Consider the following 18,383-nt stretch of genomic DNA (forward strand, 5'->3'; position numbering starts at 1 on the left):
TTAATTTATTAGTTGTAAGTTTCAATGTTTTCCTAAGAAACTAATATTTGCTGTAAAAATAAATTCTGCTCACAATACTGATGGCAAAACAGCGACAATTTCCATGTACAGAGAACACTTGCTGCTCATAACATTTCTATAACACGTATTACTGTTAATCGTTTTGTTTTTGTTTGTGTAAATGACGTCATTGATATTTATTGTGGTGAGGAAAATAATAACCATCATAAGTGACATTATTGGTATATTACATCGTTGTCGATTTAAATATTCGGATCCTTATTTCAGAACGTGTAATTCAGTGATGCCCACAGGTTCCTGTACGACGGTACTCTGATTTTATAAATGCAATATTAGAATGTTACGCACACTATCGTAAAGTTGTTAACCAATAAACACCTTACAATAAGGCCTCCACACAGTTTAAAACACACAATCTTTCTTCCTTAAACACTGGCTTTACTTATATGTCACACAACCATTTTCCCCTCTGTATTTCCCTAAATACCACACAGCCCTCCTTCCTTAAACACTGGCTTTACTTATATGTCACACAACCATTTTCCCCTCTGTGTTTCCCTATATACCACACAGACCTCCTTCCTTAAACACTGGCTTTACTTATATATCACACAACCATTTCCCCTCTGTGTTTCCCTATATACCACACAGCCCTCCTTCCTTAAGCACTGGCTAACTTAATATACACAGCCCTCATGCCTTAAACACCGGCTTGTAACATGAATGCAGGAAAAACTCGTTATAAGGGAGGTAACCTACCGTACATTTATCAACATTTTTTAAGAAAATATTTTTACGGTATGTCTTTACAATCATACCAACTCAATTTTCCGGTTATATGAATGTCTTCAACTGATGACACAAGTTTGGACGTATCAATAAGTTGCTTTCAGTATAATCTGTTAAGTGAATTGAACTGCTCAATAGTAATACTATCCACCCATTGCACCACATAATATCGATCATAATGATTGGACCCTAATGTCTACATACCTTAATAATTACTTATCCTTACACTGGTATGGTATTATATCTCATACTACTGGAGAGAACGATAGGTACCGGAGGAAACGTACCTATATGAAAAAAGGTGAGCGAAGGAATGTTTAGAAATTATGCAAGAATTCGATCATTATCGTAGAGGATTTCGGATTCCTGTCACATTGCAGTCAAAACAAACTTAAACCCGACTTGGAGTTGTGATATTGACTTGTATCTCCTTCATTTTGTGTTGGGATAACTGTAAATTGACTACCGTTGACTAATCTATCTCATTTAGTTAGAACGACCGCTTCGATCGTTTTCAGAAGTCCGGCGATCGAATGATGGTCTGTCCTCGTACACAAACATCTAAAGCTGTATTTGTTTTTAATGTGTACGGTTTCCATTAGAACGTCTATTTATCAAAAGAGAAACGTTATGTTTCGGGGGGTTTTCCGATTTCAAAGAAAAACTTAAGAAATAAATCGTTACTCCATAAACTTTTAAAATATCCGCAGGAAGTTTCGTAAGGCATGAATTTCTTTTCAGAAATATTGTATCTGAACAAAAGCTTTGCTTGAAAAATATTTCTGATACATAGTTCTATTTTTGGATTTACATCGTGACATTAAAAAAGCAGAAGACGCATACCCTTCCGAAACACCTGGTATTATTCTCCTTGTTCTTTTTCAACGTTATCCCTGTAAATCTTCCATTTGTTCATATATATGCCTTGATTTATCGGTTTTGAGTTGAAATTGTGGTTTTGTTGACACTTCGGTCTTCTGTTGTTTGTTTGTGCTCTAAACAAGTATAGCAACCCAACTTGATAGTTCGTAGTCTAGTGAAAAGTATAGCACAATAAGTGTGACTAAATTGCTCTTTTTCTTCCTATGACAATATATCTCATTTTGTTTTCGTAGCAAGTATAGTAAATCTTACCAATATCGCGATTAATTTAATTAAAAGTGTGGTCATCTTTTCTAATGTTTATTGATCAATATATCATCATTGCCTGCTATTTGCGCTTAATTTCAGGGAATAGGTAATATTTATGTTTGCCTGTAAATGTTAACCTTTTGGACTTTTAAATAGGATTGACTTACTTGTTTTAGAAATGTGCTTCCTTACTTCATATACAACAACGTATGCCCACGTGATGATTTAAATATATAGGGCGATTGTAGGGTGCTCTGCTAATCACTAATCACTGCTTGTAAAATGGTTTGGTAAAAAAAAACTTACAAAGAAGATAACAATGGTATTTTAGCATATATGTAAGTAAAATAATTAACTTGCATTCACTGCTTCGACGTTTATGATATAATTATACTCTGTTCCGTTGCTTTTAAAATGTCAAATTCTAAACAACAGAATCTGTTTTGATAAAATTGTCTCATAAGAAACACATCACTTACTTGAGCCATCTTGCCCCAACGGATGGCAATAGCCTGCCGCCGCTAGAGCTCGTTTTCCAATTGGTTAGTTGTTCGCAACACGGCATTCACCGTACCCGCAGTCCGAAGATGATGAACAGTCCTTTGCTGAAGCAACCTGCACAATCGAGAGAGTCAAAACGCAAGGAACAGCAAGTATATAACATATATAGCACCAGGTACACCGTTTTTGATACAGTTGTATTAAAAAATATATATTATTCGAGATATTAAAATAATTGCATATTACCGAAAAAAAGATATTTATTTAACTGATTCTAAATCACTTATGGCAAGCCAAGTTGTCATTTATTCATGGAGCAATTTTGATCCAGTTCTTAACCAAATTATATAAGATATCTTATATAATTATATAAGATATCTTATATACTTTATGAGATATCTTATATACTTTATAAGATATATTATATAATAAATCAGATATCTTATATAGTTAATAAGATATCTTATATACTTTTCTTTATAATATATCTTATATATTATATAAGATATCTCATTAAAGATATAAGATATCTTATAAAAAAAGAGTTATCTTGTATATTATATCAGATATCTTATATCTTTTATAAAATATCTTATAAACAAAATTAAACGAGATATTTTATATAATTCGGTTATAAGATATCTTATAAAGAACGAAATTTGAATTTGAGGTAATAAACACTCCCCCACAGCGCTCAGAACCTATCGATAACCGAAGGGGTCCGAGATAGTTTGATCGAAAATGGCTGCCTATGCCAATGGGATCAGTTATCAAATTGAGACTACTATAACTATGGCAAGCCAAGTTGTCATTTATTCATGGAGCAATTTTGATCCAGTACTTAAACAAATTATCGCCAACGAAAACGGATGTGACCTTACAACAGGAGCAGTCGTTTTCAAACATTTCTTCTTTGTCCGTCTCGCGAGAGTCTCGTTCTTTATAAGATATCTCAATTAATTTTCTTTATAAGATATCTTCAATCATATTAAAATCAGATCTCTCATTACACTACGTTATATTTATATATTATATAAGATATCTTATATCTTTATGAGATATCTTATATAATACATAGGATATCTTATAAAGAAAATTAATTGAGATATCTTATAAAAGGTATAAGATATCTTATAAAAGATATAAGATATCTTATGTATTATATAAGATATCTTATATAATAAATGAGATATCTTATAACAAATAATTTAAGAGATAACTTATATCTTTTATAAGATATCTTATTTCTTCTATAAGATATCTTATAAAGTATATAAGATATCTTATAAAAGATATATGATATCACATAAACTTGAAATAAGATATCTTATATGTTTATAAGATATCGTATATGATTATAAGATGTCTTATTTGTTTATAAGATATCTTATATAATTTGATTAAGTACTGGATCAACATTGCTCCATAAATAAATGACAACTTGGCTTGCCATACTGATTCTAAATCACCAATATGGTACTAGCCGCAGGTCTGTGTTTTTTCTCCGGGAACTCCGGCTGTCCTCCACCACCAAATCCTGGCACGTCCATAAATGACCATAGCTGTTAATAGGAGGCAAAACACAAACAAACCAAATCACTAATTATATGCTCTCGTGTAAAATGAGTTTCTTAGATATTGGTGACTGTTATCTGGGTAAAAATACAACCAAAGCTTACATAGTTGATCCAAACTTATATCTATCCCTTTATTCCTTATGTACAAAAGTCATAGTCATCCTGATAACAGTCGTTAGAAATGATGAGTGGTTTCTTTGTAATACGAGCAGAATATGCATAAACGTTGAATCATGTCAGATTAGAATAATATAAAAACATCATCAAAACGTTACTCAGATATTTTCAATATACGAAGAAGAAGCATGAAAATGGGAAATGAGGACAAAAAAGCACTGAAGGTAATATCGAATTCAATGTTCATGAACTGTTTTATCAACAGTTATGAAGAGGTTATGAATGAAGAAGAGGTCAACATCAAAGATTCCATAAAAAATGAAATAAACATACCATTACAACAGCTGACATCAGGATTACAAGGATGATAAAGGAAGGTGTTGACATTATCATTGTGAATTGTAGACAGAACCAGTAACTAGCCTTCACCGATAACGTATCAGTAGACGAGTAAAACGTACATCACGACGGAAAGATATGAGAGAACGGACAGCACATATCAAACAATCGCTAGTAAAGATGTACATATCTAACAATTAAAGTACCACGTCTTCAATATAACGACTGTTTTCATTGGTTAATAACCACATATCATTGGACAAAACGATGCACGTGAATGTGTTATTTTACGAAATAATCAACGTTTGTGCGTGTATATGTATTGTATAAACATATGTTGATAATAGCTATCCTACCAATTAAAAAGCCACGGAAGTTCTTTTTCGTGTACACCTCAGTGTGTATGCGCGTATGATACATGTATTGTAAGCAAGATGACCAAGTTAATCTTATTATCTAAATAGGGCTGTTCTTTTGCGCGCGCTAATATCTGACACGTGATGTCGATATGTCTCCATTTCAAGCTGCGCCTATTTTTTTTTTATTTCTGACCCTTTGGGCAGTTGTCTTTATTTTGTGTGATATATCATTTTACAGGCGATAAACAATAAATACTGATGCCATGCGTTATACCAGATGTTATCGGCATAGGGTGTCAACAAATGAAACGAGTATTTCACAGATTTGCAAACACCTTTCAAGTCACTATTATGATAGTGAGCTTGTGAGGAGTTAGGTAGATCTAGGGATTGAATGATTTTGTCTGCTAGCAAATCTTTGAGGGGCATTACGCACTTCTATTTTCTGTTTTCAACAGTATTTTAAAACAATGTTTGGATATCCCCTGTTTTACCCTAATAACCGATGATATTAGGACGAATCAGCTGTAAGGTGTGACGTACAGCGTAATTAATTTTATCACACTGTTACCAATTGTTATGTGCAATCACGTGCGTGTCTTAGTTCATCTTTAAATATACAAGGTGATAGACTCTGCTGGTAGGTTTCTTAGTCGCCGATGTTTCTTTCTTATCCTGATAGCCAAACTTGTTTCTTTTCAGTGGTGGCACTGTGCATTATATACACGCTTTACTTTCAATTTAATATTAACCAGCACACCTTTTATTTAGTATTACCCAGTACACCTATAATATAATATTAACCAGTACACCTGTATTTTAGTATTAACCAGTACACCTGTAATTTAATATCAACCAGTACACTTGTAATTTTTGAAATTGAATACTTAAGGGGGTTTATTGCACCTAGCATTGTTTCAACTTCCGTTAAGACCAATTAAGGATTTCCATCCGTTTAGTCCCTAGCATCACCGATGAGTCATTAACGGACAAAACAGCTGTATGATGAAGTGAACTCATTTTGGCATGATGTATCTAGTCTAATTGAACAGGCTAATAAGCATTTTGTTGCAAATCAGATAACAGAAACTTAGTATAGTTCCATAAATCTGTCAACGCCACCATAATCCAATGCCATCCCTGCCGTTACATTGTTTTAAGCTCAGTATATTTAATATGTTGGAGACGTTGCCATCCAAAATGACGTATGTATAACACCATCGCCACCTTATGTCTCTTCATGCCCGATCCTGGTAGACTTTCTATTTTTCTTGAAGCAAGCGATGCTAAACCAACACTGGTATACTCTTGTGAGTATGTCTACTTTGCATGCCTTACGTCAGGAATATACTCTTGTGCTAATTGTAAAAAGAAAATCAAGGCTAAAGTGATTTTTTGATAATCTTAATAACTGATTCAACACGGCTTCTCCTTGTGAGGCTGAACATATGTACATTTAAGATGTGTTCTTGTCTAAATGTGATGTTGGACGATAAAACGTTTGCTGCAAGTACAACACAACACACGAAATAGTATGTATAGATTTTATTATTTTAGAATATATATTAATAAATGCTGCATCCATCTAGTTTGGCAGTTTCTTCTAGTGTTGATGAGTGCAAATGCCTGTGTAGAAAACAAGTTACATGTATTGATTATCCAAGTATATAGTTGTTACTTTATACATATTGATTGAATAGTTTAATATCTTTTACACCTTGTTTATTAGATAGAGCTATAGACTGTTTAAAAATCACAGCTGAATATATAAGAGTGTATTATTAATCCAGTTAATGTAACTTGTTCTATTGATATTATATTGGTTCAGAAATTTCGAGCGGAGAAAAATCGCATATGATTTCATTGGTCGATTATCGGTATTATATATAGTATTATATATTATGTTACACTATATGTATTTACAATACCTGTTTCTCCGAAGGGCACCTCTATCAGCCCACTTCCTTTGCACGTGAGATGTGCTCCACATGGGCATGAGTGCACCACTCCAGTAGGAGGCGAGCTGACACTTCCGTAACGGGTTAGGCAGTCTGGATATGACAAATATTATAGATAGGGTTTATTCATGAGTTATTTTCTTTTAATCTGTTTTATTTCTATTATCACGGTGACAAATACTCCTAAATATACAAACAAATACAAACAAATGTACTGAAGTATTTTTTAAAACATATTTGGCCGGAGATATGTGTTATAGAATGATGTTGACGAAGAGGTTTTTAATAAAAAAAAACCATGAACAGGCTTGAAAACGTTACCCTTTTAGTAAAGAAAAGATAAAACATGTGACCTTCGGATTTATTTAATTATTCATTTGATGCTTACCGCAAACATGAAACACATACAAACCACTTCCTAACAAGCAACTACGATATATAATGCGGGGAATAAAGAAAAGAAAATACTCACGTGACCCTTCTTTGCCTAATGGCTGACAATGACCCTGCACGATAAGAAGCATTCGTTTTCCAATTAGCTGGTTATTGGTGACACAGCATTCATTGGCTTGGCAATCGAGATGGGAGTTGCATCCTTCTGACACGTCAAACTATGTCAATTGTATAATATACGTATGACATTGTTATAATACTTCTTGTGCATCCTGCATTAAATGTGTGTTCGTTTTAATGCAGTAGATGTTTGAAGACAATTATTTTATTATGTTGAGAGAAAGAAATATACTGAAGCATGTAGCAATTCATCATTCTAATTCACAATCAATGAAACTAGTATAAAATATTATCAAATTATCAAAGAAAGCATTTCATGGCGACACTTAAGAAAGTTCAAGGAGAAAATGATTAATTATTTCGGACGTTAAGATACGGTATCTTTAATATAGTTTGGATATTAAGGTTTGGTCGATAAACTGTCAAATTCATTCAACATAATAAGGTATCGACTAAAAGAAAAGGTTCACGATGCATACTTTTTCTGTTCTTGAGTGTCTATTTGTTAACAGGGGTCTCCCGTATAATTGAAAGTAATTTGGGATGGAGGAGTCTTGCTACTCTTTCAGATAATAATTAATCAGCTCACGTTTTGAAAATGGTTATTTCCTGAATGAAATAATTGTCTTCGTAACACTTTGCTTGCATTAACTACTACATTTAGAAATGAATGAAGGGGATTACAACGAGAATCGATATAAACAATGAAATAAACAACCCCTTATGAAATCCATTAGAGTCAAACGTACCCTCAGGTAAATAAGAATTTGCAATTGACGAACAGTGAAAAGCTGACCTCTAAAAGACGTGTATCATGCCGAAGTTTCATTATAAATGATATAAATGATTAATTTTGCGATATCGTTTGTCTGTAACCTATTCCGTTCATAATTGTTAGCTTAATTTATTATTATGTAATTTGCAAAATCTTAACGTAGTAAATTGTATTTGTAGCTATCCGATATGTATTTCGACTACGCAAATAGGAAACCCGAACAGGCATATTATAAACTTGTGATACCTGTCTATAACCAGCATAACAAAGAAACATATTGAAACAAGACTGTCTTATATGTATATTCAATATTATTCGTCAGTAATAAAGATTGATCATTAGTTGGTTCCCAATGACAGCTAGATGATTAAAAGCATACGTGCTCACCATTAATACGGCCGCCGCAACTGCAACAATGATGCCAACAGATTGGAAAGCCATCCTGATAAATTAAGTATGTACAAGCCTAACGATTTAATGGTGTATGTGGATGTGTCCACTGTTTATCAGTCTTATCAGCTGATCATCTGTAAGAGTTCAGGAGGTCAACGACAGAAATATAGGATAGGACGTTGCAGAAGTGGTGTATACATCAAACCATAGTGTCTGTCATTTGGCAATCGCATTTCGCTACAAGTAAAGACTTATTAATAGTTCATAATAATGGGAGTGCAAAATGGCAGTTAACACAATACCAAAACTGAATTACACTCCATTTATACAGCTGCGTCGACCTAGGATTCATCAGTGATGCAAAAACGATGGAAATGATAGGGGCAAAATAGACGGAAATTAATTGAAATTAAATTAATCTTTCATGCTAAGCATGAATTTCATATGGTAACAATATGAATACCAGCTGTATGACAGAAAATTTCCATAACATGGGCTATGCAGTAAGGATTCTCCTTTCAGTTTAAATATATATACTATGACGTGGTTTATGTCGTTCGTGTATTGTCAAACATTGTGATTTCATGGTTGGATATTAAATTATAACGACAATGTACAGTAAAACCTGGTCGTACAGCAAGAGACATGTTGATGCTATAAAGGGATTGGCAATAAACTGAGGGAAATGTACAAACAAATTCTTAAAATTATGAGAAAAAGACCTTAAAGTAAGCTGGCACCAAGCAAGATGGTAATAATAATAATATAATAATATACAGCATTTATATAGCGCCCTATATAATTTGTAAAATTACTCTAAGGCGTTTTACAACATATGGATAATAATAATAATGGTTAAAATTGTGAAAACAAACAACAAAGGCTTGCAATCACTTTCATACATTTAACAAGCAATGTGCACATAATTGAACAAATAAAAGGGTGGTATTTACATGTCGTCTTTGCAAAGATTCTAAAATGCAGACGTGAAGAGGTGAGTTTTATGTCCCTCTTGAACTTGGCCAGGGTATTTGACTTCCTAATAGCAGATGGTAAGCTATTCCACAGCGTAGCCGAAACCCTCCCAAAGCAGTGTTTCCGTAGGTCACAGTACGAGATTTTAGGACACACAACAAAGATTCTGATTCCGACCGCAGTGATCTTGACGGCTGATACAGGGTAACAAGTTCCTGTAGGTACTGAGGAGCTGTTCCATTCAGTGCCTTGTATGTGTATACCAGAATTTTGTACTGCGACCTGTATCGTACAGGTAACCAGTGCAACGAATAAAGCGCAGGTGTGATGTGCTCTCTCTTTCGAGTGCGAATAACTAGCCGTGCTGCAGTGTTCTGGACCCTCTGCAGACGGCTAGTTAGTTTGTCAGATATACCACAGAGCAGGGCGTTACCATAATCCAACCGAGAGGTAACAAGTGAATGCACCAAAATCTTGCATGCATCTGCAGTTAGAAACTGCCGAATACAGCCGATGTTCCTGATCTGGTAGTAACAGGATTTGGCAATAGCGTTCACTTGTTTCTCCATGTTCAGAGAACCGTCAAAGTATACCCCTAGGTTTTTAACAGCTGGAACAGTCTCAATAGTTCTGGCACCAACCTTGAGCTGGAGAGCCATTGTTTGCTGACACTTTGGGGAAAAGATGATTAGTTCCGTCTTTTTTAAGCATGTTGGCGTTCATCCAGATCCTGATATCTGTCCGACAAGCTTCCAGACTTTCTGAGACTGTATTCCAGCTGTCCTGTGGTTTTATGACCATGTAAATGTGTGTGTCATCGGCATAGCAATGATAGCGAAGGCTATGGCGACGACAAATCTCTCCAATCGGTTTGGAGTACATACAATATTTTCGTGGCCCTAACACCGACCCTTGAGGAACCCCGAAATCTAGTACTTTGTCATGTGAGGTGGCAGATCCGATGGCAATACACTGTCGTCGTTCACTCAGGTATGACTGTATCCAGCATAGTGCGGTATCAGTATTCCAGACGTTTATAAAGCATGCCATGGTCGATGACGTAAAATGCAGCTGACAAGTCCAGCATGACAAGCACCGCTCTGCACTTGTTATCCAATGCAGAAGCTATATCACTATGTACACGTAGGAGGGCCGTCTCATTAGAGTGTCCCATGCGGTAGGCCGATTGCATGTTGTCATGGAGACTGTTTGCATGGAGATGAACCTCTAAACGCCGGGACACAACCTTCTCCAAGATCTTAGACAGAAAAGGCAGATTTGAAACTGGGCGGTAGTTTTTCAACTCCTCCTTGTCCATTCCAGGCTTTTTTAACAATGGTCTGACATGTGCCTTCTTGAAACATAATGGAACCTTTGACTCAACCAATGATTTATTCATGATTGCGGTAATCAAAGGAAGCAGTGCTTCAAGACATTGCTTTAATAGGTCTGTAGGCAGTGGATCAAGCTCACAGGACTTCGATTTCGAGGTCATGATAATGTTGCGCAACTCGTCCTGGGTTGTTGGTGAGAGTTTTGTCAATGGTTCCCCATCAAATGCAATGTCAGCAGTCATGACAGAGATGTCAATGTCAGCAGAGGTGTTCACTTCGGTAATATTTTTCCTGATTGAGCTGATTTTATTCAGAAAGTAATCTCTGAACTTGCTTGCTAATTCTTTTTCAGAATTACAGCTTGGTAGGATAATTTCAATGTGGAACCATCTACTGATCTGTTACTGACCTGACTAGTAGACATTTATAGTTTAACTCAAGTCGTTTCCATGTATATTACTTTAAACTGCGGTCCAGGTATAGCATCATTGGACGATCTGTAACTATGATTTTGTGAGCAGTGGATCAAGCTCACAGGACTTCGATTTCGAGGTCATGATAATGTTGCGCAACTCGTCCTGGGTTGTTGGTTAGAGTTTTGTCAATGGTTCCCCATCAAATGCAATGTCAGCAGTCATGACAGAGATGTCAATGTCAGCAGAGGTGTTCACTTCGGTAATATTTTTCCTGATTGAGCTGATTTTATTCAGAAAGTAATCTCTGAACTTGCTTGCTAATTCTTTTTCAGAATTACAGCTTGGTAGGATAATTTCACCTTTCTGTCCTATAAGGTTTTTGGTGAGTCTAAAAAGTGGTCTTTTATCCTTGCCACATTCTCCGATTTTTTCCGAATAATAAGCCTTCTTTGACTGAAAGAGCAGTGAACCAACTAGCCGACATTGCTCTCTATAAATCAGTTGGTGAACGGTTAATTTGGTCCGTCGCCACTGTCTCTCTGCTTGGTAAATGGAATGAAAGGCATTATATCGGGGTTTTACCGATCCGTTTCGTTGATATGGATTTATACGGTAGAAAATACCGTAAAACTCATTTTTTTGTTATCATAGTCTATTTATCCTGAAAATCCTTATATAAAGCTCCGTTTGATTGTACATACCACAGTTGATTTTTCGGGAACGACAGTTGTTGTCGTTCTCGAAAAATCAACTGTGGTATGTACAATCCAAGTTCTAAAATCGCTAAAAACGCAACGGTATAACCAGTCAAAGGTATAGTTCATATGTGTCACAGTGTGGAACCATCTACTGATCTGTTACTGACCTGACTAGTAGACATTTATAGTTTAACTCAAGTCGTTTCCATGTATATTACTTTAAACTGCGGTCCAGGTATAGCATCATTGGACGATCTGTAACTATGATTTTGTCGAGATTATCCAACTGTTAACCATCGCAACAGAAAAAAAACCATCCTTTTAAATAATTATCTCGTTTAATGTGTAATATATAGACAGCAGTTTGTCACATGAATAATACTTGATATATATTATTCATCTATTTATTTGGATATAATATGACATGTCAAGTGTGTGCTTAAGTCAAAATAAACAATTGAACTAAGTGATCTTTTTCTAAAGCATTGTTCTATTTCCGTTTTCTGTCACCGGCACAGTGTTTGTTCTTTTTTTCAATCCATGGATATACAATTCATCTTTTGTATATAGTGATTCCTCTACACGCACCTGTTGATAAAGATACAATAACTTCACATGTTGATATTGACATTGCACACTACAAAGTAGTTCTCTACATTTATTGTAAAATGGAAGTATTATAATGCGTATAGCATACTCAAAACCATCACTCAAAGGACCTCAAGTTTATATAAAAATACAAAAACGGGAACTGCTGTGAAATTAAAATAAATGAAAACAACATTAACAAACACCAGATGATTACACCTGCTGATAGTGACTCACATGATCAACTGTATGATTTTCGTAGACAATTAGCAACTATCCAGCTAATCCATTTAGTTCGAAAAGGTTTTGAGGTAGACAAATAAAGATAGACAAACAACGTGTTTACACCAGGCTGGTATTTTAATACCAATGAAATAACAATAAACGATAGTGTGATCAAAACAACATTGAAATTAAGCATGTTTATCACATACATGGATAGTAGGGTAACAATTGTTGTCATACTGTAGGTAAATATCAAATTATGAAGTTTACTTCAATAATATATCTTAATATAACGTAGTGACCGAATCTGGACAGTATACTATCTAACTTTTCAAATAGCTGTAGTATTAATTTAGACTCATCGGAACCAGCTGATATTGTCTGTATTTGCAAAACTGCTTAAACAAATGGAAAGGATTGTGCAATCGATTTCACGCCAGCAGTGTGATGCCTAACTGAACACACTTACTTTTTATTGCAAATAAGATATTTGTGTTTATTACTTTTTATTAGTAGTATTATTAGTTTCCTAAGTGACCGATATGCCAAATGCTAATTTATCATATCTGGTAAAAAGTTTAAACAGGTTCATAACAAATCACTATTGATCTCTGTTTAGACTATCAAGTCATTATTTCAGAGGATGGCAGATGTCAATATTGAATTTCCTTAGTATTAAAGTTTGTAATATTTGGATATATGTTTTTTCCCGACGCCGATTTTTATTCAACGTTTCAGTAACACAACTGAACGACTTTCTGAATGTGAATTCGTCGATTGTGGTTTGTAACAAACTGATATAATTGTCATTCGCTAGGTAAACGATTTCAAAAACATGTAGTTAGCCTTGTCTCTTATACAAAGGAAATAAAATATCGAGTAACAAAAACAAAACAACCCCACCCCTTTTTAAGATAACAAAATAACATTATTTGGTTCAACTTGAATGATTAAAGACGTATTGTAATGCCTTGCTTTCGTGATGAATTAAACATGATTAAGTCATGTCTAACGCAAGCACTATATATGAAGCAATTACAGTCGAATTTAAACGGTTTTACATTCCATCCTGATGGGTTATATACTGTACTGACTACACCATCGCATGTCCTAGCCGTTATATCAGACAAGACTAGACTTGTCAAACCGGTCGAATTTAGTAACCGGTTACTCGAAAAAATCTTCCAACCGAGTAACCGGTTAACCGGCTAACCGGCTAACTAGTTGACAACCCTAGTCAAGGCTTGAGGGTTATTTATCAGGTACTATTAATAATTTTGCGAATGGTATTCAGTTTATCAGAATCATAACAAATGCTCAATGCAGTTTACCCACATACTGTCATGCGTATTCAACAACTGATATTTACGAAAGTGAAGTGATATACCAATTTAGTTATGCGATTTCTGCAGGAATGACCAGTTAAAATTAGTTTTATATAAAACAAATTGTATACCTATTTCTCCCTGTGGAACTTCAAAATCTCCAGTTCCTTTGCATTCCAGGGAACCATTACATGGACATGCTTGAACTCAGCCAGCAGGTGGTGTTGAAGCGCTTCCGAAATCCACCAGACATTCTGTATGTTAAAGAATAAAAATATCGCGCAGTCTGCTTTGTTCTTAAACTGTGTATGCAAATTGTAACAACTGATTTGTTATTACATACTCTCCAAACAAACGGTTATTTAGTTTCAAGCTGTGTTTTAGATGCAATATTTACTCACTTGACCCTTGTTGACCCAGGGCTTGGCAGCGTCCAGTTGGAAAGGACGATCGTTTTCCCCTGGACTGGTTGATGGAGACGCAGCATTCGTTGTAACAGCAGTCTTTTTGTATAAAACAGCCGCCACTTGATGAACCAAACTAAATTTAAAAAATCACAAAAGATCACTTAGACATGAACAATGAATGTGTTGTAATATACATTTGTATATATTAATTAATCTAAAGATGCAAGGAAAATAAGATCATGTGGTCCGGAAGGGTAAGCGTTTTATTCTTCATTGACGCCACTCACTAATGAAATTTAGGTCAAATCCAAGTAGTGTCACATCCTCGCATCGAGAAGTAGAGTAGTGACAACAACACCAAAAGGCTCACTAATGACAATAATAAAAAGCAATGACATTTATAACACACAAAGAAATAACACATTTCCCTATGAGATCATGATAGCAACAATCAAACTTGTTCATAACCCCATCAACCTGCATTTTGGAAACACTGCATGTTGTGTATTTGTCAGTCAGCAGTCGACATCTATCACGGAGGTTATGGTACGTAATCAGAGCAAGTTCTTGAATACCGAATCTATTGTGATATGAAAACACTGTAGGTAGCGGAAGCAGGGATATTACAATCAAGAAAGAGATGTTCATGATCGCAAATATGATCCAGCTTATCGTATTGATAGCAGCAAGACGCCCAGTTGCTCATATTATAAGTAAAGATCTAGGAGAATGGCTGAAATAGGAAAATATGTAGTGTAGTTGATTTCAATAAAGATAATGGCCTGGTTGAGCAACATGAATAGGGTCTCGGATTCCAATTGTAACGAGACATGTCCATTTCCTTTTTTATAGCGGATATTTGGAAACATTGTTATAGAGAAGCGTGAAAGCTAGTATTTCGCCTTTCCAAAATAACGGGAAAATGTTAAGGGAAAGTCTCCACGTAATATGGTGGTGTTTGCAGACAAAGATTAAGTTAAAATACGTTTTTTTTCTGCGGACACAATTATATTCATATCATGTTGATTTTTGAGTGTTATTTGGACATCCGGGTTAGGAAATGCAGACCTATTTAATGACATATTTAAACTGAATGTTTTTTGAAATATTCCTGATCTTGTCTTATCTTAATTGTAGAATATAGTTGTTTTCAATATGGAATATTTAAACAAATTCTTATTGTGATTTATACACTAATAATCCGGTAAGATGCTCTTTTCTATATTCAAAGTGTGTTATACAACATTTTTCCATACAACTAAGGATGATTCATAGTACCTTTTTCGAGAATTAAGTTTATAAAGGATTGTCGTTTTTTTACAATATATATAGAAAGGTAATCTAGGATCGATCCTTAAGAACAACCTGTTACAAAAAACTACTTTAACAACTGTCGCCTTTGGTTCAGGTATTATTCAAACCAAAGCAAGCTGTGTGCTGACATTTTCAGAAATTTTAAGTATGTAATACACTTGTAGCATGTTAATAGCAGCAACATCAAACGTGTACTGTCTTACGGTGGCTTCACTTTATTCGATCTGTATTACTTAGTTTACTTAGTTCAAATAGCGTTTGTAGCACAGACGGGGGTATTAATAAATAGATTTACGGCCAATTTACTCAACACACACACATACAGACTTCACTTACTTACACGTTAATGTTCATAGTAATCAAGTAAACGATTTTGTTTGTAATTGCTGAAAACGAAACAAATTTAACATTTGACAGTGTCATATGGCCAGGACTGATCAGTGGTAATAAAAGTAAAAACAAAAATGAAAAAGCCATGTCTAAATTATTCCAAAACATGTGTAGAATACAGCAAAAACCGGAAAGTGCATAAAACAAATTGATGAACCATCGGATTACCATTCAAGATACTCCATACTCAATTATCCTCGGAGCACCCTCACAACTATCATCGCCACGCCCCCTAACTCAGAATATCAACCTCGATCAACATTGCAGAAAAACCATAACAATCCCCTGGTATGCAAGACATTGGAACAAGATTGAAAGTAATGGCATGGGATAATATAATAGATTCATACGCAAACATATTTATGTTTCAAACTCTTCGGTAGGAGTAACAGAAGTACAGATACGAATCTGGCGATTGGCGATAATTCATTTAAGCAGTTCAGTAGTAAGCTAATTATAAATACCCAAAATATGGTTCACAATAACACCTATTCTACTGTAGAAGATAAAGAATAGAACAACTTACCAAAGCGGCAAACGACACCAGTACAGCAGTGACACTAAACACAGCCGACGTCATTCTGAACTACGTATACAGCGGTACTAGCATTGATGTTCCCATTGATCGGTACGTAAAACACCTCCGGAAGAAGTTTGATTGGCTGAAAATTGTTTTTCGCTCGCGTGCGACTTCATCGCTGAAGATGAATCATATGTTCTGCTTTTTGGAGTCAGCGGCGGCATCGTCAAACGTTAAAGTTTAGCGTTAAGCTTTGTTTCTCGGCAACTCTGTGCAGTACAACCATCGAATTTGGTACAATATGGTCATCAGGTATACATGTACGCCACAATGCAGGAGAGTGATGGAGGTTTGAAAGGCAATGGTTTCTTTTTTGGTAATAAAAACATACCATTAAGGCGAATGTCAAATTGACTTCAAAATATATCTTTATTTAACAGTATTGTTTAACACATTATATGGGTTTTCGGCTGTTTAGGTTGATTCGTCAAGCATCAAACGTTAAAGCTTTAGACGCAACTTCGTATCTGCAAGTCAAACTAACATTATAATCGATACACATGTTTATTGAACTATATTGTTTAACTCATAATACAGTTTTAAGCTGGTTCACGCGTTACTGTTCCAGCGGCAGCGGCGGCAACAATGTGACGTAAAGCTTTTGCGTTTACCATTTGTTGCTACAGATATTTTACTCCAACACCAACAACATTTCCTTTTGTCAAGCTGTTACCAACCCCGTCCCGTTTTATGGAGATCATGCATGCGATAATTGTGATCCAATGGAGCTGATGTTGATGAGTGATGACAATAGTACATTGTAATTGTACAAGGTTTCGGGACCCCCTATACGTTCTATAATAGCCCTTTGTTGACCACTTCCCATCGCACCACGATATAGTTGTACCAACGCACTGACAAATTGTCCTCAACATTATCAAAGTCACGGTTAAAATGTGTAGGAAATGCTAACCTGTAAAACGGTAAAATCTGGTTACCTGTTGGAAAGCCAAATGCCACCTACCTATAAATGGTATAGATACATATATAAATAGGATTTTATACTTATTCTAATAAGCAACAATCAACTCTCCAGAAAATAGCATTTTGCTTAAATTAGTTCATATTGCCTCTATATATGTTCATGGTACACACTATAGTGGGCGAATAGATTGGGTACAGGTATTCTTCTGTTCCATTTACACTTATACCAAAAAATATGTTTATCTTCCTTTCTGTTGATAGCCATAGTCATAACTGTTATGCCTCATTCTGATTTACTTACTTTAATTAGTCTAAATAACATCACGTGGTGTTCTACAACACGTATATCGACCGCTAAAATTAGTAAAACGTCTGTGTTAGCCTAAACAAGAGTCATCTCGTTCGGTGGTCTTCGGAAATCTACTTTCTGTTTTCTTTCGCCTCACCGGAAGTGTTCAATACCGGGTCCTTCCGATCAAGTGTTACAATATGGCAAGCATCGAATAGTGATTTATTGAAATCATTACTAGAAGAAAAAGATTCCAAAACCATAAAACGGGTAGTTTTCGGAGTGCTACATTATAGCTGCATTACGAATATTTTCAGAAGCCACGTGGCGCCCGAAGCTGGTATTTTTAGACAAGCTGTTGATCTTCGTTATTTTGGTATGCATTTTTGACATAGGGTGAACCGTTACAATCCATTAATTAAAAAGCTGATTTCTTTAAAATGTA

At 35.2% G+C, this 18,383-nt stretch overlaps 1 protein-coding gene and 1 long non-coding RNA gene across 2 annotated transcripts; both read right to left on the reverse strand.

Moving 5' to 3' along the window:
• Positions 1-6,370: 6,370 nt before the first annotated feature.
• Positions 6,371-8,592, reverse strand: LOC110463889 (prokineticin-1-like). The gene is made up of 4 exons (XM_021518805.1): positions 8,468-8,592; positions 7,265-7,403; positions 6,763-6,885; positions 6,371-6,460 (listed from the first exon to the last, which is right to left on the reverse strand). The coding sequence occupies exons 1-4, from the start codon at positions 8,519-8,521 to the stop codon at positions 6,438-6,440; spliced, it is 339 nt and encodes a 112-aa protein (XP_021374480.1). The 5' UTR covers positions 8,522-8,592; the 3' UTR covers positions 6,371-6,437.
• A 3,715-nt stretch (positions 8,593-12,307) lies between these two features.
• Positions 12,308-16,732, reverse strand: LOC110463947. Its single transcript, XR_002464452.1, has 4 exons — positions 16,672-16,732; positions 14,436-14,574; positions 14,166-14,288; positions 12,308-12,484 (listed from the first exon to the last, which is right to left on the reverse strand). It is a non-coding gene; the product is annotated as an uncharacterized LOC110463947 (long non-coding RNA).
• Positions 16,733-18,383: the final 1,651 nt, after the last annotated feature.

The sequence above is a fragment of the Mizuhopecten yessoensis genome, unplaced genomic scaffold, assembly GCF_002113885.1.
Source record: "Mizuhopecten yessoensis strain PY_sf001 unplaced genomic scaffold, ASM211388v2 scaffold1515, whole genome shotgun sequence".
Lineage (NCBI taxonomy): Eukaryota > Metazoa > Mollusca > Bivalvia > Pectinida > Pectinidae > Mizuhopecten > Mizuhopecten yessoensis.

Excerpts from the sequence above, each read along its gene's own strand:
- LOC110463889 (XM_021518805.1), bottom strand. The coding sequence starts at position 8,521 with ATGGCTTTCCAATCTGTTGGCATCATTGTTGCAGTTGCGGCGGCCGTA. Across the intron at positions 6,886-7,264 it reads ATTAGGCAAAGAAGGGTCAC|ACTGCCTAACCCGTTACGGA; the intron begins GTGAGTATTTTC and ends TGTCATATCCAG. Across the intron at positions 6,461-6,762 it reads GGTGCCCTTCGGAGAAACAG|GCATTTGCACTCATCAACAC; the intron begins GTATTGTAAATA and ends TTTTCTACACAG.